General features: G+C 39.8%; 1 protein-coding gene across 1 annotated transcript in view; it reads left to right on the top strand.

The window, feature by feature from the left end:
- Positions 1 to 20,753, top strand: part of MYLK (myosin light chain kinase) — a 224,807-nt gene that overhangs the window by 93,543 nt on the left and 110,511 nt on the right. The window contains 8 exon segments of the mRNA XM_061469756.1: positions 2,368 to 2,575; positions 4,465 to 4,513; positions 7,438 to 7,603; positions 11,630 to 11,795; positions 14,587 to 14,623; positions 17,720 to 18,294; positions 19,256 to 19,459; positions 20,586 to 20,720. Coding sequence (XP_061325740.1) covers positions 2,368 to 2,575; positions 4,465 to 4,513; positions 7,438 to 7,603; positions 11,630 to 11,795; positions 14,587 to 14,623; positions 17,720 to 18,294; positions 19,256 to 19,459; positions 20,586 to 20,720 — 1,540 coding nt within the window.

Below are 20,753 nucleotides of genomic sequence, written 5' to 3'. Positions count from 1 at the left end.
CCCGGGTCATCCATTTTCCCCTTCTTGAAAATGGGGGTTATATTTCCCTTTTTCCAGTCATCGGGAACTTCACCTGACTGCCATGATTTCTCAAATATGATGGCCAGTGGCTTAGCAACTTCATTCGCCAGCTCCTTCAGGACCCTCATGGATCTCATCAGGACCCATGGACTTGTGCACGTTCAGATTTTTAAGATGTTCTCGAACCAGTTCCTTTCCTACAGTGGGCCCAAGGTCTTCATTCTCACAGTCCCTGCATCTGCCTTCCAAGACTTGGGTGGTTTGGTCAGAGCCTTTGGCAGTGAAGACTGAGGCAAAGAAGTCATTCAGAACCTCAGCCTTCTCCAAATCCTGTGTAGCCAGCTCTCCTGGGAGCTTCCTTAGGGGGCCTACATTCTCCCTAGTCTGTTTTTTATTTGCTATGTACCTGTAGAATCCCTTCCTGTTATCTTTAATACCTCTAGCTAAGTTTAATTCTAACTGGGCCTCAGCTTTCCTAACCTGGTCCCTAGCTTCCCAGACAACATCCCTGTACTCTTCCCATGCCACCTGTCCTTGCTTCCACTTATTATAAGCCTCTTTTTTCATTTGAATTTTCCTCAGGAGCTCCTTATCCATCCAAGGAGGTCTCCTGGCCCTCCTGCTGCACTTCCTTCTGGTTGGGATGCAACACTCCTGAGCTTGTAGCAGGTGATCCTTAAATATCAACCAAAAGTCTTGGGTCCCCCTGCCCCCTAGGGCTGTATCCCATGGAACCTTCCGAAGCAGGTTCCTGAAGAGGCCAAAGTCTGCTCTTTTGAAGGGGTTGCCACATCACTGATGAAATTAATTTGTTTGGACTGATACCCAAGGAGTTAAAAGAAAGATAAAAATATCTGACAGCTGTAGGTTAAGTTCTAACAAACAGATGAAAAACCCAGCTGGAGTGAGGTAGGGCTGGATTAAAAATGAAAGGATTTGAAATAAGAGAACCTAAGAATGGGTAAGGTTGTTTGGCTTAAAGATTGTAATTTGGAAAGTAAGTGCTGTGCAGTCCGGAGAAAGCAGAGCTGAAATGTGGATTGGAAACTGAGATGAGAATGGTGGGAGGAATTTGCACAAGCCACAACCAGGCTTGCCTCAAATCAGGACAGATCATCAATATTTTGCACACCTGGAGGTTGAAGGCACTTGCTGTTTTGATAACGTATTTCAAAATGCAACATTGCTCCTTTCCCAGTGAGCAAACACAGCCACAACTATTACTCATCCTAGATCATCTTGATCCACTCAGTTACTTCATGATGTGTAGGCAAAGGATCAAAGAGTCAGAAGGTGGAAAGCTAACATATCAGAAGGGGAGAATAGAAAAAAAGGGGGAAGCACTGTAACCAGGAATTGTTATGACTGGGGAAGTGTGCTAACAGTTCACACATACTAAAGCGATCCTCAAAGAGGATGGCATCTCATCTCATAAAAAAAGAGGAAGAACCTGTGTCTGAGGAGTTGTTTCTTAGGTAGAAACTGGTGTGTGTCTGTTTTCCCCATTTTTTTGTGAAAGAAACACACATATCCTCATCAGGTTTCAACAGCTCCTCTGAAATACCAACTGAGAACCCGCATGCAAATCTAAAGGTATCATTAATGTCATAGCAAGCAAGGATATATTAATATGATTGATATTTAATGAGCACAGGACTGGTTCGTTTTGTTGAAGACTTTTCTTTGGGCTACCAGTAGACCACAAAGCTCTTTCAGGAGTGTGTTTGTGTGACTACATCCAGGTCTTTATAGTCCCTCTACCACCATAACATGAGAATGACCACTAATGACACTTTCTCAAATTGCAAATCCTTGTCTTCTGCTTTTAAATATCAAGACAAAATTTGGTATGTGTCTGCACTTCTTACCTGTATATTGTCAGGAGTTACTGTATCTCAGCACATATGAAAATTAGATGGCTCCATACAAATAGACAATATAAGCCTAGTCCTTGGCAACAGTACTTGAAATTTTTGGTCTAGACACCTTGCAATCTTGCATACTTTGAGGTACAGTAGCACTACTGCCCTTGAGTTGCAGAACAACGGTGATTCTTCATTGGCACTGTCACGGTGCTTCTGCAGATGCCTGTAGGTATCTATCTGCCTGATAGATAATAATAATCATAAGACTGTCCCTATTCTTATGATTTTAACAAGAGTTTATGATTTATCCAAGAGTTTTTTCATTTCATTATCTTTTGCCATTTGGCTTGCAGAGCATATGTATTTAACAGCTCCTGTGTCAGGAACTTTCCACTGCCTTGCTAAACGTCCAACATTTCTTCCTAATACCATCATCTGTTATATCTTTCTTCTTTCTCCACTCTCTCTCACATCTTTCCAGGTCAGAGGCTACCCTGAGCCTCAGATCACGTGGTACAGAAATGGGCATCCTGTCGCAGAGGGAGACCGTTACGCTGTGGACCACAGCATTCGAGGGATATTCAGCTTGATAATTAAAGGAGTACAGGAAGGTGATGGTGGTAAATACACCTGTGAGGCTGCAAATGATGGTGGCGTTCGTCAAGTAACTGTGGAACTGACAGTGGAAGGTAAGAGGATACTTACACTGTAGTTGGGATGATTACAGAGTTTAATTAATGAACAAGCAGTATTAAACTGTCTGGTTAAAATCACAACTGTACACGCAGGCTTTCTCACTAGTACAAGAGTAAGATTCATTAGTTGAATTTCACAGTTTAAGGAACTGTGCAGGCAACTGCATGTCCCCTACATATATACATGTAGTATAGATACTACATATCTATAGCTAGATAAGGTGTGTGTTAGGTTTCAGATGTGTATAGTGATGGCCAGGTAACAAAAGAGATCGTTTTAAAGACTGCTACAAACCTGGTGATTTTCATGAAAACCACCACTAAGCACAGAAACAAAAGCCTGGAAAGTTAGGATTTTCTCTCAGGCATTAAAAGCTGTGGTGATCTTGGTTGTTTCACAGCCTATCAGATAAGCACACTGAAGCAATAGGTTTTTGGAGTTCTCCGTGCATACTTGTATTTGCTAAGCTGAAAGCCTGGTTGTAATTGCATGCTTAATGTCACACAGGAAACAGCCAAGATCAAACCCAGGAATTTTTAAGAGAACATCTGCATATTAGATAATTGCAAACTGCCGAATCTGAAATTTACAGAGTGACACAAAGGCAGAGACGGATGGAAATAAGTTGTACATCTTCTCCCTATGCAATTTGATCGTGTCAGAGGTCTGCTGAGTATCAAAGTTCCTCAAGTCACAACGTTGTGTTGAATTTTTGAAGCAAAGTAAAAATCCACAGTGGTCCTGAAACAATCAGCATTTGGATTTGTTCAGAGTCAAAATCTCTAACAGATACCATCGAAGTACATACTGAAATATGCAATAGATCTGGTATGATTGTTACTGTCTCCTGTTGTAAAAATTATGCAAAATCCTTTTTCCCCCTCATTTTCAGTTGCGGTAGCTTTCATGAGTGACAACTAGCATGGAGGTGGCAGATTTTTTAAAGCTGTTTTTATACCAGTTTTTCTAACCGGGGCTTTGCTGCAGTTTCTAAGCAATTTCATGGCAGTAACCAATGACCAAATTTCTTAGAGTTTAAGAATTACATTGTCTTTATTCTAAAAATCCCTTTATGTCTCAAGATAGTAAAGCACGGATTTTTTTTCTATTCTCAGCAAAGCTAGCTATGTGGGGCTGACAGCTACTGGAAAAAATGAGTGACGGAAACACAGTCTGGTCTTTCCATCCTTCATGGCTGTCCTAGCTGACAGCAATGCGGATTTTTATAAGGCTCTCAAACAGGGCTTTTTCTTTTCACAGCCATCAGAGCTGGTTGTTTCATGCTGCCACTCTAAATCTCTCCCAGGTCACAACCCGTTTTTAACGTGCCAAAGCTATTATGAATTCTGTGTTCAGTAGATGGCGCTGAGCCTACACGACTTCGTAAGCATCAACTTGTTGCTCACATTAGCAAGCATGATGAACTGCTACGCTTCAGAAAGAATCATTTTACAGAAAAGGTAGTCTGGGCTAGTACAGGACTCAAAAACAAATAAAGTAAGAGCTCTTTCAAAGTCCAAAAGCCTTTTTTATTTTTTTTTATTTTTTTTAATTTTTGCCATCTTAATCTGACTTAGTACTGCTCTGTGCAAACCAGACACAGTGTTTCACTTGTTTAAAAATGCTTTTGCATGACTAATCTGCAGTGTTGTTACTGCTGAGGCCAAGGGTTAGATGGTAAATCTGCTAAAACTTGTTTTTGAAGTTGGAGAGCCTAATTTTGGATTACAGATGACATAACCTGATACTGCAGGTGTTGCATTCTTCCTTTATGTTTAAAACCTGGAGAAAAGCATATTTTACACAGTTTTTTACTATCTGTAATTCCCAGTGGTCTTGAGAAGATTTCTGACTTCCTTGTCTTTTTGTCCTATGTTTACAGGAAATCCCATGAAGAAATACAGCCTGCCATCCAGTGCCAAAACCCCAGGGTAAGAAGTCCGCTGTTTTTTGATCTTGTTTAACAGGCATCTAAATATTTTTTGGTAGGAAAACAAGTAAAATGACTCTTTATAGAGAATAACCACTTTTCCGCATTTTAAGTGCCTCTTGCATTTGTCTTTAGCTCTCATTGAATTTGAAGGCCTGTCAAAAAGGGTTGAATTCTTCTCCAGTTCTCAGTAATTTCTCACTGGAAATGTATCCCCAAGGCTCCCTACCTATGCAAAAATCTGAGGCAATGGAGGAAAGCAAAGCCTGGTGGTTGATGACTCAGTTCTGCACAGCATTGCATTGAAATAGAGTAACTGCTTGGCGTGATTTCTCACATGTGTGAAATGGGGATAGCAAGAATGGCTGGCCTCTCAGAGGCAGGGCAGTTCCAGCTACAGCACCATCTGAAAACAAATATTTTGATATTTGTGAACTCAAATGCTTTCCAACTTCACTTTTATCCCAAGAAGAATATCTGCTATGAGAGCTACTGCAGTAAAATGGAGCAGTTTGGTACAGCTATTGCTCCTTCATACTGACAGGAATTAATCTGGCTGAAAACAGAACATTCTGATGGTATCTTCAGTGTTACACCCTCCCCTGCTGCAACATTGCAACCACTTTTTTCTGCTTCCTGATATTCAGAAATCCTTCTGCACATCTTCCATGACCTGATGGTCTCCTTACAAAGCCAGAGCAAATACTGTTTCAAAAGTCATCAGTAAAAAATAAAAGCAACTGAAATTAGCATTCTCTCACATATAGCTGAAGTATTTCTGGCAATACAGTGGGTAAACTGCAGTCTGGAAGAAAGAATTGTTCCAGTTTGGAGTAACTGTTAGCAAGAATGAGTTGATGGGGAGCTCTGCGCTGGCACACAGAAGAACCTTCTTGCTGCCATGTACATTCTGCACTTCAGTAAGCATTTGCAATTAAGTAAATGGCACTGTTTTAGAAGCCCCCGGCCTAATTCTTCCAACAGCTGAATTAATTTCTTTATAAGTATCTTGAATTTAAGCAGAATTATTTCTGATTTATATCCCTGGAACAGAGTTACGCTGGATGCAGACAAAAATACATGTTTCTGATTATGTCAGTGATAGCATGCAGGTAGTTACAACTCAAGATTTTGTCATTGATATGGATATTGTTTATGTATGGTTTGAATTTTAAAATTAATTGAGATTAAAGCAGTGAAAATAGTAAGTGAAATGGATTCATCAGGAAGGCTTTTACATGATAGTCTGTATTGCAAATGTGCTACAGAAATACACACATGCTAAATAATCAAAGCAAGAAAGGACAGTTGAGGTTGCTGTTAGGTTTTGTTACACCGTCAAACTTTTTGAAGCACTATCCTAATCAATCCCATTGCATTAATTAATTTAGAGGGATTGTCCTCATTTTTCATTCTTATGCAGCTTACTCCTATTCAGTATTAATAATATTATGGCATGGAAGTTTATGTCTTACCTAAACAGGGAGGAGGAAAAAGAAAAACAAAAAATACACATTTAATTTTTTGTATTTTTAGGAAATAGCCATAAAGCTGCAGGCTAGCTAGTAGTTGATGTTCTTTTAATGTGTTAGTATATGCGTATAGATATATAAACATGGAAACATCACCTAAAGGTGGTCACTAAAAGACTTCTTTAATACACTTTTATGCTCTTCTTAATGTTAACATGAGGAAGATGACATTAAAAACTATCAGGTATTTAATTATATTACGAAGTATTTTCCATTTTAGTGTATTACAGTCATCCTTCCCTTTGAAGACTTTCTGCTGGTCCTCTTGTCCATGTAAATGCTTTCATTATCGTATCGTCTCTTACTTAGAAACCTCGAGCTGCCTCTATGGCAACCATCGTTTCTTGGCAGCACCTTGGACTATGGCAAGGCGGTCTGTTAGTACCTGACACCTGGTAGAAATGGTGAGGTACTGGCACATCTTACTTGCATGTGGTAAAAGGCCATCTGGAAAAGAAAGTCTTGAAAATGGTTCAGTTTGCTTGAAATTAAAAGTAAAAAAGAAGAAAGAAAGAAATCACCATCTGCCATCTGCTAACGTGTGTGTCGTTGTAGTAGAGCTTCAGAGCAAAGAGCGTTTTCTTTGACATTACATACCTGAAGTTGCACCTCTTTTTTTTTCTTGTTATAATGCTGCTTGATGTTATATGTTTTATGGCTTTTTAACTGAGAGGTTTGGACTGCAGTCACCGATGTCACTCTGGTTTCATTCCCCATGTCGTTTCTCAGCTGTGCCATCCATGTAAATAGAGCTGGGCATTTAGACTTAACAGACATTCACCTGGGATGGGTGTACTTTGGTCTTGTGCTTTTTTCATATTTGCTTTGTAAAAAGTGCAGTGAATGAGATTCCAAAGAGAAGCCTCCTCCAAAATAAAAATCTTTACCAGAACATGTCAGAAATGTTGCAAAAACAAGTTGCTGATTCATAAATCAGAAATTACGATGTCATTGCACTCTAGGTCAAAAGAAATTACATGACAAAGAACAGTCAACAGTGAACAAATATGCACAAATAATCTAGTAGGATGTAACTAAGAAACAGGAAAAAACAGAAATACAGTGCTTCAGTGTTTACTATCATTTGGTTTGCCCAGCTCTGCTTATAAGCAGCTGAAAGTATCCCCAAGATTGTTATGTGAGTCATGTGTATGCTGGATGAGGGTGTGAAGCATCATACTATTTGGTTGCATGAGGAATCAAGATCAGTCATCACCAGCATTTCCATTTCTTCCAGTGGCCAAAAAACATACTGTATAACTACAATCTTGATTACCACCAATTATATACCCTTATTGGCAGACTGACTGGTCTGAAATGCTTCTTGAAGTGTGCTCTAACCACAACATCTTCCAGTTCTTCTGTAAAACCAGGATGTCAATTGCCTTTCTAGGGCAAGACTTACTGTTTCATCTGTGGAGCATAGGCCAAGCATCTGGGGAGAGAGTCCACCCAAGTTTGCTACAAAACCCAATAGAGTTGTTGTGCGTGAAGGCCAAACTGGCAAATTCTCATGTAAAATAACAGGACGACCTCAGCCTCAAGTAACTTGGTTTAAGGTATGATTTCCCCCCAAAATAATGTTTTCTTTCTCATTTGAAATGTGACTTGAAAGGATGAAATGCACTTGCCACTGCAACTTATGGTGAGAATTTATACGCAAGGAGAGCCATATTCTCCCTAATTTTTATGCTGAATAAACACATAAAAGTAACAGTGTTCCTTTTCAGTATAAACTTCTCCCTTGTCTGTATCACTGCTGAACATATTTGTACAAAAAAAAAAAAAAAATCATCTGAAAGCATCAAACAAAATCCAGGTTCCATTATAAGAAATAGCAGGTATGGGACATACCTGCCCAAAGATTTTACTAACCAGATAAGAGGAATAGGCAAAGGATGGGAAATGTGAATATTATCATCCTCTCTGTTTTATGGAGGTCTGTGGGAATTTAATACTTTGACTGTGGTTACAGAGGGGTATCTGACAGCTATGAAAGTTACAGCTGTATTTCCCAAGATCCATGTCAGTGTCCCATCATAAACTGCTTTTCCAGTATTATTCAGATTGTGTTTTACCTCTACATTAGAATGAAGATGATGTTTGCAAAGAAGTTAAATTTAAATAAAAGAGAATCATTAAAAATTAACAGATTTTGGCATGCATGTTTTTTTGTTTGTTTTTTTTTTTGCAAAGTAAAGAAAGCAAACAACAAAACAACAAAAAAGCAAATGAACAGTTCAACTATTTTAGTCTGACTTCTGCTAAAACAGTGAGAGTAGAAAAGCATTTGGCATAAAATAAAGGAGACCTGAGCTGTCAGCTTCAGATCTGCATTAAAATTGGGAATTGTGAGCATCTCTCATTTACAAAAAGGCTTTATAATAAGCAATATTTATTATTAATTAGGCTATTGAAAAAGCCTTAGTAGAACCTTTGGGCATACACAAGAACTCCAACCACTTTTTTGTTGTTGCTGTTAGTAAGGAATTTTCAGGTGATAATTAAATATTACACTTATTAGGCCATCTTTACTGAAACTGTTAGTGCTTTAGAGAATTACAGTTGCTTCCTTTAATTTGGAAGAGTAAGCATATGATTGCTCTGTTGGCATCATTCTCCCTTTCAGCATTCAACAGACAATAGCCTTATGTACAGTTAAAAAAATAAAGCTTCTCAGAGCTTCTGTTTTCTTCTGGTGCCTCCAGTTTTTATGAGGGCAGGGGGGAAGAAATAATAATAACAATAATAACAATAAACAAACAAACAAAGAACCCCCACCACCAACCTACACCCCCAAAACCAAACCAAAAAAAAAAACCTTAAATCTGCTCCTAGAGCAGGGAAATGCTTTCAAGTCATTTTCTGGTTTATTTTAGACTTATCCTTGTTGTCTGTAATACAAAGATGCCAGGGTACATCTCAGAAAACAAGCAGCTTCTTGCTGTGTAAGCACTTACTAGATACCTCCTGCAGTTGGTGGCTCCACCTAGAGTCTGCTTCTCCCTTCATCAATCTGTAGCGCAGCTGCTCCCCAAGGGCGGACTTCTGGTCCCACTAGACAGGCTGAGGTTTTCCAGCCATGCAACTCAGTGCAAAAAAAAGTTTTATCGATCAGTTCTCTTTGAGCAGGGCTGTGCCGTAGACAGCAAGTAGAGGCTAGCAACCTATCAGCTTGGATCTACATTTTGATAATACACCTACATTTGATAATTCTTCGTACATGTTTTTGCAGTTTGTTAAAGGTTATGTTATATATTTTGCTATTGATTGTCAGCTTTATATGATGTCAGTCTATGTCAATCACTACCTGGTCAAATGAGTGAAGTATGCAAAGTTCTTGTTATTAGGAGCTCCTTGAGTTCTCTTCATGTTTATGTCCTTAAAGACCATATTTCAACACTTTCAGGTCTGCATTTATTATTCTGTAAAATACCACAGGTGGGTTGTTCAGAGGTTCAGTAGTTGATTGCTGGCCTGCAGACACCCAGTCTGTGCTCTTCAACCTATCCTCAATCCATCACTTTTGGTTAAATTGGTCTTCTCTAGCCTCTTACAGTATTATTTTAGCACGTATTTTGAGGACCATGAAGCTGTCTTTCCATAATTCACATGCTCTGTAAAGTGAAATACTGTTGCTCTTTATGCTCTTTATCAGAGTTTTATTGGCAGGCTGTTGTTTGCATCCCAGGTCATAAGGCAGTGATTAACAGTTAATCATTCATGTGCTTTGGCTAGCTGCAAACAAGGTGAGGCCCCCAGGTCTTCTGGCCATGTCAGGATGGCACTGCAGGGTGCTGAGTATTTCAGCTCTGCCCCAGCATTGTGGAAATGAACTTACATGGCTGCTGGACCACATCTGGCTAGTGCCAACACATGACCACCTTCCATACAGAATGGAAGCTTTGTAAACAATTAAGTTTGAACTTTTCAGAACTAATCGATAAGCTTTTGTGTAAATGTCTTACTCTGATTCTTGTTTACTTTCCCCTTTAAGTTGCAAAGAACAGAAAAAAAAAACAACAAAACACAAACCATGATATGAACTAGCTTTTTAAATTCAAATAGGACTCCTAGCACCCTAATAGCAATAAGCAGATAGACTTCAGGAGTTACAGTCTCTGAAAACACTGCCATGTTTCCCAAATGTTTACTGACCATATCTCAACAAATCATAGATTTGTATGCTTTCCCTTCCTAAATTTAGGATAAGAAAAGCTGTCGTGTCTGAGAGCAAGAAACTCCTCCTTAGTGGCTGGTGCTGAAGCAGAATCACTGATTTGCTCACAAATGAGCAAATAGTCAATTATTTTGTAGAATTTAAAGGCAAAAATTGTTGTAACAATTGTATGTAACAGAGAGCATAGAACTATCATAGAATCATAGAATAGTTAGGGTTGGAAAGGACCTTAAGATCATCTAGTTCCAACCCCCCAGCCATGGGCAGGGACGCCTCACACTAAACCATACCAACCAAGGCTTTATCCAGCCTGGCCTTCAACACCGAAAGGGATGGAGCATTCACAACCTCCTTGGGCAACCCATTCCAGTGCCTCACCATCCTTACAGTAAAGAACTGCTTCCTTATATCCAATCTAAACTTCCCCTGTTTAAGTTTTAACTCATTACCCCCTGTCCTATCACTACAGTCCCTAATGGAGAGTCCCTTCCCAGCATCCCTATAGGCCCCCTTCAGATACTGGAAGGATGCTATGAAGTCTCCATGCAGCCTTCTCTTCTCCAGGCTGAACAGCCCCAACTTTCTCAGCCTGTCTTCATACGGGAGGTGCTCCAGTCCCCTGATCATCCTCGTGGCCCTCCTCTGGACTTGTTCCAACAGTTCCATGTCCTTTTTATGTTGAGGACACCACAACTGCACACAATACTCCAGGTGAGGTCTCATGAGAGCAGAGCAGAGGGGCAGGATCACCTCCTTGGACCTGCTGGTCACGCTCCTTTTGATGCAGCCCAGGATACGGTTGGCTTTCTGGGCTGTGAGCACACACTATAAGCATTTCTTCTTGCCTCAAACCCATACCTTTTCGTTTAACCCCTGTGTGGCAATGCAAAAGAACATCGATGACTCTCTATGCCTAGTGCCTTCTGCCACCCTCACCTGGCCACTGAAGAGGGCCTTTATGCAGAATTCTGGTGCAGAATTCTTTTGAGTTCCTGAAGTGTTATAGCATAAAAGAGCTACAGAGGGATAGAGAACTATTCCCCAGCTTGGGAGTTTTTGCTAAAAGCGTGGTTTGATTTCCTGGACCAAACATGAAAAACTGGTTTGAGCCCATATATGGTGAAAATAATTTTTTCTAGGAATATGGATATAGTAGATAGTGAAAAAGCCAAAATGAAACTGAAATCATTGGGTGGCAAAATGCACTAAAAAACAACCTTCTACAGACGAATTACAGAAATTTTGGACACAGTTTTTTGTTTGCACCATCTGAGTATTATTCATAGAAAGGATTTGGCTAAAAGGTAGAAGAAAGGTATTTTGACCTGATGTTTTACCAAACAAATTCTTGCTCCCTTTCTCTTACAATAGCTAGCTGTCTCATGGTGTCTTGTGATATTTGCAGGGTGATCTTCAGTTGCAGCAAAATGAGCGTTTCAACATGTTTGAAAAAACAGGCATCCAGTTCCTGGAAATTCAAAATGCTCAGCTTAGTGATTCAGGAATTTACACGTGCACAGTGGTAAACAGCGCTGGGAAGGCATCTGTGTCTGCAGAGCTCACTGTTCAAGGTACAACAAAGAGTTTACAGGAAAGAAAACAAGTAAATCACAGACATTCCTTTAAAATATCTTTGGCTGTGTTCTCAGTGTAAGCTTTCACTTTTTCCTGTTATCTCTGTCTCCATTAAATGATACTGTGACAGCTTGGAGTGTGCTACTGCTGAAAACATTGTGTTGGTTCAGTGGGGAATATGCTATCCAAATGCTTTGAAACAACTCTCTTTAAAATCAGCTTTTCACTTTTACTGTGATTTTGACCTTAATATGTTTTTAACATAGATTTTAATTTCAGTGCATGGAAACCTTGCACTTGTCGTTATAATCAGTAATTTATTTTGTGTTTGCTGAGTACCAACACCAGATGCACATTTGTACCAGCTCCCTTTTGGCCAACAAAATTGTATCTGTTTTTGTAGAACCAGTAAAGCAAAGGAACATAATTCTAAACTGTAAGAGAGGAAAAACAGTTAAATAAGATTAAAATTCAGGCTCCTCAACTCCCAACTTATTTCACTGCTCTTAAAGGAAATAAATGTCTGCATAAATAATTTAGGATGTTCTATTCCATATACACATTACCATATACAGTTCATTTTGCAGTTTGGTGCTTCTTAGGGTGCCCTTTGCGTCAGACTCAAAACCACACAGCCTTCAGCAACCACCCTGAAAAAGAATTTCATCACTCAGTGGGTAAGCAGTCACTGGACCCAATTAAATGATTAAACCAACAGCTGCTGGCTTCAGCTGCAGTCATAAGATTAGGGGTTTACATGGGCACCCAGCAGGGAATTTTTTGATGCAAGATTTCTAGGTTCACATCAATGTTGTCACTCTGTAAGATACCAAGAATATAAATAAAAAGAGAATTTATATTTGGGATCTTCAGAACCGCAACTAGCCTTTACCACTTAAAGCTGTACTTCTTATTTGTAAATTCCAATCTGATGAAGCCATTTTAAAAGGAGCTTCTACAGGTTGCCTGTTCAACTCATGTTTTATAGAAAGGGCCATTTTGTTCAATAAGCCTTTTTTTTTTTACATGAAACTTGATCCTTACTTGCTCTCTCTGAAATGGTGAGCTTTCTGTTGTTCAATGGGTACATCTGCCTGGAGACATGGTGCACAACTGGGGTCACAAAGTCAGTTGCGGTATATGTTTGCTTCAGATGCTGACCACATCTCTGAATAATGCAGGCATTCTTTCTTAGATTAGTACAGGTCAGTAAAAAGGGCACTCTCTTGCAATGTACTTGACTAATCGGATGATTCCACTTACCTAGCCACAATGTATAATACCTAATTCTTTCATTATCTATTAATGAGGTCATAGGAGTTGCTGCAAGATGCTAGCAGACAATCAAGTGGCTCAGAATTACTCCCTTTTATTTAAAATCCATGAAATCTCATATATAGGTACTTGTGTTCCAAAAGCTACATTTTTTCCCCAAGTTCCCATAGTGGAAAGTGGAAAGGGAGGAGGTAACTATTCTTTTAATTGACAAGGTAGCATGGTATTGTCTTGTCTGCAAGCAGTAGTTGTTCAGTTTCCTCTTTTTGCGTTTATTCAGTCTCTTCTCAGCTTTATTTTTTACATAAAGAGTTTCTGTTACTCTTTATTGACAACTTTATTGAAGTGAGGTCAGTGAGTCATTTCCCTCTCTCATGGCAACTTTTGTGTGTGTGTAAATAGATTCTTTTGGTCACTCTGGATGGCGTGGCAAGTCCCAGCATTTAGACGTGGATTTTTGCTTGCAAAACACAGTGGAAATCAGGGTATCATCCATCACATGTTTTTGTCTTTTCCTGAAGGCAAAGACTATGAAAGTGTTTTTATGGAGTATTTCTTGATGACTTGCAAGATTCCTTATCTTGCAAATTCATTATTACATGTCTTTCTACTGCAGTTTCTAGTTTCAACAACATTTTAGATGCAACTTTGATCTGACCAGGAGGAGACAAGATGCGTTCTGTAGTGTTAACTAGGGAAAAATGGAGAGATGCAGTTGATACTTGATCTGGAGTGGTATTTTTCTCCTCTCAACTATTTATTTCATGATGTCCCCAAGAGAAACAAATACTGTCAAGCTTTGGGAGAATGCATGGAGAATTACAGACATATGAACTAAATGACTGACTGTGGGCAAATATACGCCAAGTTATATTGATGCAGCTGATGATGTACTTTGGCAAATCAGTATAGCTGGGCCATCTTCCCTAGTGGTGTTTCAAAGTGAAGAAATATGATACATTAGCTTTTGTGTTATTCATGTTAAAGATGACAGTATTTTGTATGTAGCAAATGAATTGGTAAGAGTTTACAGGTGAGCTCTGGTTTGGGGAAGTTTTACTGCTGTTAATTTGATTTTGTGTTTTAGTCAGAGGACAGCTGCTGTTTCACTGTGGGCATGCTCAGGTGTAGTACTAATGGTTTGTTTTTCTCCACTTCTACAAGTTCAGTGGCGTTCTCATAAGATTTGATGAGCTGCCTCCAAGTTGGAATCTCTTCCTTACTTCTCTTCCCCAACAAGGAGCCTCTGAGGCTCGCAGAACCTTTAGTTCTCAAAGGACTTGTGAACTCAAGTCTCAAAATGGACCAAGACCTCTTTGGGCTTCAGCTGAGCAGCTTGCTGTTGTCCATACCAAATTTCAGATGTGGTAGTCAATTACAAATTCAGTGTATTGAGGATATGAAGAGTGAACGTTCTTAAGTGTATTCTTTGCTTAAAATCTTTCAGATTCAGGAATTCTCTACAGTATTGTATATATAAGTTACCTGGTTTTGTTTCTTTTTTTATTTCAGGTCCAGATAAGACTGACACATATGCTCAGCCACCGTGGTATGTTTTAACAGGAATACTTTCTCAGAATATTTAATTGCAGTGCACTAATTTTGACATTTACTGCATGAGCCTCCCTCACAGTGATAAATATTTTGGGGTCAGTCTGTATTTGGAAGTTATAAAATGTTTACTTGGAATGAGACTCTTTCTTACTGCCAAATCCAGCTGTCCTGAGAGACTCCTACAAAATTAGCTGGTAGAACTGGTGACAACATAGAATTCTGGTCTGCTTCAGGAAAGCAAAATTTAGATGGCTTATGTTCTCTGCTCCCACGTAGCCAAACAGTTAGACAATCTGAATGAAAACTATGTGAGGAAAAATCATATTCTGCACAAATTGGTCAAAGTTCATTTTTGGAGTAAAAAAATGGCAAGCACTTTGTCAGTAGTGAGCTGATTGTTCTTGCTATCTTAAGCAACACGTGGTGTGGCCATGGTCTTTGTTAGTGTCTGAATATACAAACAAAATTTATAAAAAATGATGTATTTTGTAAAATATAAAAATCTTACAGTTGTAGCTTCAAATCCCACAGGCATTATTTCTCTAGTGCATTTAACAGGGTCTGAAGAAATGCCCTGAATCTCCTGAGAGAATAAGTTAATGGGACTAAATATTGCAAAACAGAGCTGGGCTAGAAATTATTTCCCATTTTTCAAATACATTCCAGTTCTACCTTGCAGTAATACTTTGGAAATGTGAGACAGACACAGTGCTCTACAGGTAATAGCTTAATGGTCAGGGTAGTCAACTTCAGTGAGGGAAACTTAGATTAAAATCCACAATTAATCATTTATTCCTGTCCCTCTAAAGTACAGAGCAGCAGATCCATCATAATTCCAAGAAACTCTTTCTAATAAAACCACAGCTGATGTTATGTCCAGTGAATTGAATTTTTCTTTTTTTTTTTTTTTGACAACACACCCTCTTCCTCCTCTGCTTTTCAGTCAAGTTTCCTGATCAGCCCTCTTCTGAAATCACCTAAATTATAAGACGCCATAATTAAAAAGAGTAAATTCACTGCTGTCGTGGTTTAGCTGCTGTACTTGTCACTGGGGTTGGTGTAGCTGCTGTACTTGAAGTTGGAGTAGCTGCATTGTCAGTTGCTTTGCCATCAGATCCAGAGACATCTTTTTCCCTTTGAAGGTGCTGGATGATGTTGAACAGATCTCTGCAAGCACAGGCCAAGCCCCAGCACATTGCCATGATTTGTCCCTCTCTGGTATGACCAGGATGACAACGCACCTCATTGAAGTGTTTTACTAATTTTTCTGGATTTTGCACTCGTTCAGTGGTGAAGTTCTAAAGCACTAGAGAGGCCCACTGGCCTAGATACTTGCCCACACTATCCCACACACCCTGCCACTCATGACTGTCCAGCCTCGGGGAAAATCTCTAGGTCCTCCTGTATCATCCTCTAACCCTTGACAAGACCCAAACCTGACTCTTTTGAGATTAGACGAAATGATCATGAGTAAAACACACTCTGTACGTGTGCCAGCATGGTGATCCCCATCACAATCAGCAGGCAGGTCTCAAGGGTATTCAAAGGCCATTCAAAACCTTCAGAACTCTCTGTAAATAGTCTGGTGGGGGGGCTGGGAAGGTAAGTGAATGTCTTTGTCATAGGTTGACCACCCAAGGAGGGAAAAAAAGATGTGTAATTGTTAAACATTTCTATTATATACCTCCCAAAGTATAGCGGTGATGACCACGCTGAGAACACAAGTCAGGCCAGTTTCATGATCAATGAGTCTATTGTATTACAAGTAATTACCATAAAGTACAGCGAAACAAGAACCTTAGCTCAGGCCCTCCAGCCAATAAACACTAAAACATCAAATACCAGATATAAGTAAGGGACAACATACTGGAACTCTGAGATCAAGAGCAACAACTTTGAAAGCCAATAAATCAGCATTGTGACGAGTGACTATTAATCTGAAATAATGAATGCTTGTGACAAATATGATTAGACACACTCCAGTCAGATCTGTTGTTATCTCAACCCTTCGTGCCCCACGCTGGGCGCCACAAAGAACTGTCATGGTTTAAGTCCAGATGGTAACTCAGAACCACGCAGCTGCTCGCTCACTCCCCCCACCTTCTTCCCCCTGCTCCCAGAGGGATGGGGAGGAGAATCAAAAGAATGTAACTCCCACAGGTTGAGATAAGAACAGTCCAGTAACTAAGGTATAACACAAATCACTACTGCTACCACCAATGATAATAATGATAAGGGAAATAACAAGGGAAGAGAATACAACTGCTCACCACCTGCCAACCGATACCCAGCCTGACCTGAGCAGCAATCTAGCACTTCCGGGTAGCTCACCCCAGTTTATATAGTGGGCATGATGTGCTGTGGTATGGAATACCTCTTTGGTCAGTTTGGGTCAGGTGTACTGTCTCTGCTTCCTCCCGGCTTCCCCGCCTCCCTGGCAGAGCATGAGGCTCACAAAGTCCTTGGTCAGAGTAAACATTACTGAGCAACAACTAAAACCATTGGTGTTATCATGGCTGTTCCCAGGCTGAAAGTCAAAAACACAGCACTGCACCAGCTACTAAGAAGGAGAAAAATGGCTGCTACTGCTGAACCCAGGACAACAGCACAATTTACATTTTAATTTCCCTGTAGGGAACTTTTTTTTGTGGCATTTTGAGCTATAATTATACATGGCCTCAATTTATTAAAGCATGAAGTAGTGTTACATCATAGTTATTCCAGGATCTCAATTTGTTACTACCTATGTAAAGCAGTGTATGCAAGGTTAGTGTCTGACTCACAAAACATGTTCAAACCTGAGCAGTGGATTTATATCCAGAAACTCCTCAGCTGAGACAGTATCTAAGTGCTGATCACATTTTATGAAGCTTTTCACTTCACCTCTTTCACCCATGTTCTTAATCTCTGCAAAGGAAACTAAAGGCTAATTAATTCACCTTCTTGCTAAGGGCTTGTGCATTTATGTCATTGCTGATATTTTAATTCGTCTTTATACAGTGTTATATCTGTAAACTTATCATATTATTGCTGATAATAATAATTAGTCTTTATACAGTGTCATAGCTATATACTTATTATTTTCCTCCAGCATGCCATCAAAACCAACCACACTTGCTGTTAAAGCTGTTGAAAATTCAGAATTCAAACAGGCAACTAGCAATGGGATTGCTAAAGAGCTGAAATCCAGCAGCACTGAACTCATGATTGAAACCAAAGACAGGGTGGAAGCAAAGAAAGAGACCTTTTACATTGCTAGAGAAGCCAAAGACAGTAGGCAGGGACAGCACCAAGAAGCCAATGCAGTATCTACTCAAGAACCTAAAGAAGGAAGAAATGGATCTCAGGTCTTGCAGAAAACTTCAAGCACCATCACACTACAGGCTGTCAAACTGCAACCAGAACCAAAGGCAGAACCCCAGGCCACTTTCATCAGACAGGGTGAAGATAGGAAAAGGGCTATGCAGCCCCTGATGTCAGCTCAACAAACTCCGTCTCTGACAGGGCAAGTCAGTTCAAGGAGTAGAGAAGCAGAAAACAGATCTGGAGCATGGAAAGCTGTAATGGAGGAGAAGAGGGAGCCTCTGGGAATACCCCCTCAGTTTGTGAGCTGTCCACAAAGCCTGGAAGCATCAGAAGGCCAGGAGATTAAATTCAAGAGCAGAGGTAAAGGGGTGAAAGTTATCAGAGCTGTGGGGTTAGTCAGGTTCCTATTCTCTATGTGGAGGTGGGGAAGCAATTCCTCATTAATTGCAAGTTGTCCTCTTAAAGCATTTTGGAAATAAAATCAGAGCCTTGTGCTAATTCCACAATACTCTTCACAATGAAATTTTCAAATTGTTTCATGCCATAGTGTCCATCCCTTCTTTTGTCTGGCATTTCCCCACATGTAATCAATGCCAGTCTTTCTAGGAGGTAGTTTTAGGGCAACATCACCTAAAGTATGTTTATGTCAAGGTGGTTTTTGATATCTCAAGGGAGGGAGACTCCACAGCCTCTCTGGGCAGCCTGTGCCACTGCTTAATAACCTTCACAGTAAGAAAGTGTTTATGTTTAGACAGAATCTCCTGTCTTCAGTTTGTATTCAGTGACTATAATCCTATTAGTAGACACCACTGAAAAGAGCCTGGCTTCATCTTCTTTACACCCTGCCTTCAGATATTTATATACACTGATGAGATCCCCCTTCAGCTTTCTCTTCTCCAGGCTGAATAGTCACAATAAACAGCCTCAGTGGCAGGTACGATGGATTGTGAAGTTCTGCTAGGTGGTGAGAGAAACTGGTTTAGCAGGGTAGGAAGGAATGGGGAGAAATTTCTTTCTGCTGTAATATTTCATCACATCTATTTGTCTGTGACTTTCAGAGGAACTACTTTCAGATAGAAGTGCTTGGGTTTTTTCAAGTTATTAATTACTTGTTATTTTAGAAGAAGATGGACCGGCCTAGATGTTTTGGAAAATTAGAAATATCAAACCATTTTTTAAAAGAAAGTTCTCTGTATCATTTGCTCATTAAGGTTATATAATTCTGTATGTGTAAATCATACCTAATTTATACTAAAGCAAACAATGGAATTACACTAAGGGGAATACCTGTTCCTAAAAATTCAAATACCTGATTGTCTAGTTTCAGGGAAACCAAAACCAGACGTGGAGTGGTTCAAAGAGGGTGAAACTATTAAAGCTGGACAAAATGTCCAAATATATGAAGAAGATGGAATTCACTGCCTATGGCTAAAGAAAGCCTGTTTGGGGGACAGTGGATCATACAGTTGTACAGCTTTCAGCCCCACAGGCCAGACTTCCACCAGCTGGTTGTTAACTGTCAGAAGTAAGTAAACTCTCTGTAACCCCATCTGCACTTTGGAAACTGTGGCTGGGCTTTTCTAAGCTGTCAGGTGGTGATGACTACATCATTTCTATTACGACTTCTCAATGCAGGTTAATTCTGATTCTTAGCTCTGTGAATAATGTGGTATGTAATAGCTGGCAAGACATTTTCTGCATCAGTTTCCCTTCTGACCTTTTAGTTTTGTTGGTTTTATAGATAAAACCATCTCATGGAATGCTTTGTACACAGGGAGGCTTGTTCTCCACTGAGGTTTTCTATTAATGCTTGTATTTAATACAGGTTGCCAAAGTTTTGTTAGTTTTCTGCATTTAGTTCTTTTGGAGTTGCTTAGCATTTCTATAGGACACTGTGTATCTGAAGCGTTTTGTAAGCACAAACCAATCCTTGCAGTAAAGAGGGAAAGAAGAAAAGTGAAGGAATGAGAATTGCATTCTGCTAAATTTAACACACCTCCCAGAGACAAATTATTTTGAGCTTGAAGACACTGTCTTATTGGTCTGGCTAAAGGATTTGTTTGCCTCTTAGCAAATCTTATCTTCAATTCTAATCTTTACACCTGGCTTTACATTTTGTCCTGGAGCTATGATCATGGTTTTGCAGTGTTTTTCTATATGCTGTGCCTGAGGTTAAACCAAGATATTTTCTCTCTGTCTCATGAGAGACCTGTAAACTGTGTCCTCAAGCCACCCTCTTTCACTGCCAGACAAGGGAATTTTGGGAGAGGGACTGTGAGAAGACAGACAAGGGAAGAGAGGAATTATCCTTTCTGTTCTTTGCACTGAGCTCTCTGGTAATATGTTGCATGCACTCCTAGTGATTGGCTGCAAATGGTGGAATCTGGCATAGAAAATGACTGCTTAAGATACATGCTGATGGCTGTCAATGCCTTCCTTGTAGATTATAGAAGAACCCCTTCCATTGCTTAGAAAGATTTTTAGTTTGCTAACCCAGTCTATTGCTTAGAATGATTTCTGTTCCCCCACAAAGCACTTCACCATGGTTAGCCCAGTCAAGTCACCTAAGCATACCTAGAAATAGTCACTAAGTGGAAAAGATAATTTTGTCAATTTGGGTTAAAGGAACTGTTTTCATTTTGGTTTTAAAGGTCCTAAAGTTCAAGAGTTTGCTCCATGCTTTTCCAGTGTCTTGAAAGGATGCACTGTGAGTGAAGGGCAAGACTTTGTGCTGCAGTGCTGTGTAGGAGGCGTACCTGTGCCTCAGATCACATGGCTTCTCAATGGTAAGGAATCTCCTGGTCTGCAATACTTGCATG

The sequence above is a fragment of the Pezoporus flaviventris genome, unplaced genomic scaffold (genome assembly GCF_033815535.1).
Source record: "Pezoporus flaviventris isolate CSIRO_AGI_PZ_B2104156 unplaced genomic scaffold, CSIRO_AGI_Pfla_v1 ptg000001l, whole genome shotgun sequence".
Taxonomy (NCBI): domain Eukaryota; kingdom Metazoa; phylum Chordata; class Aves; order Psittaciformes; family Psittacidae; genus Pezoporus; species Pezoporus flaviventris.
The sequence above is the reverse complement of the archived record's forward strand: the minus strand, read 5'-3'. Positions and strand labels throughout refer to the sequence as shown.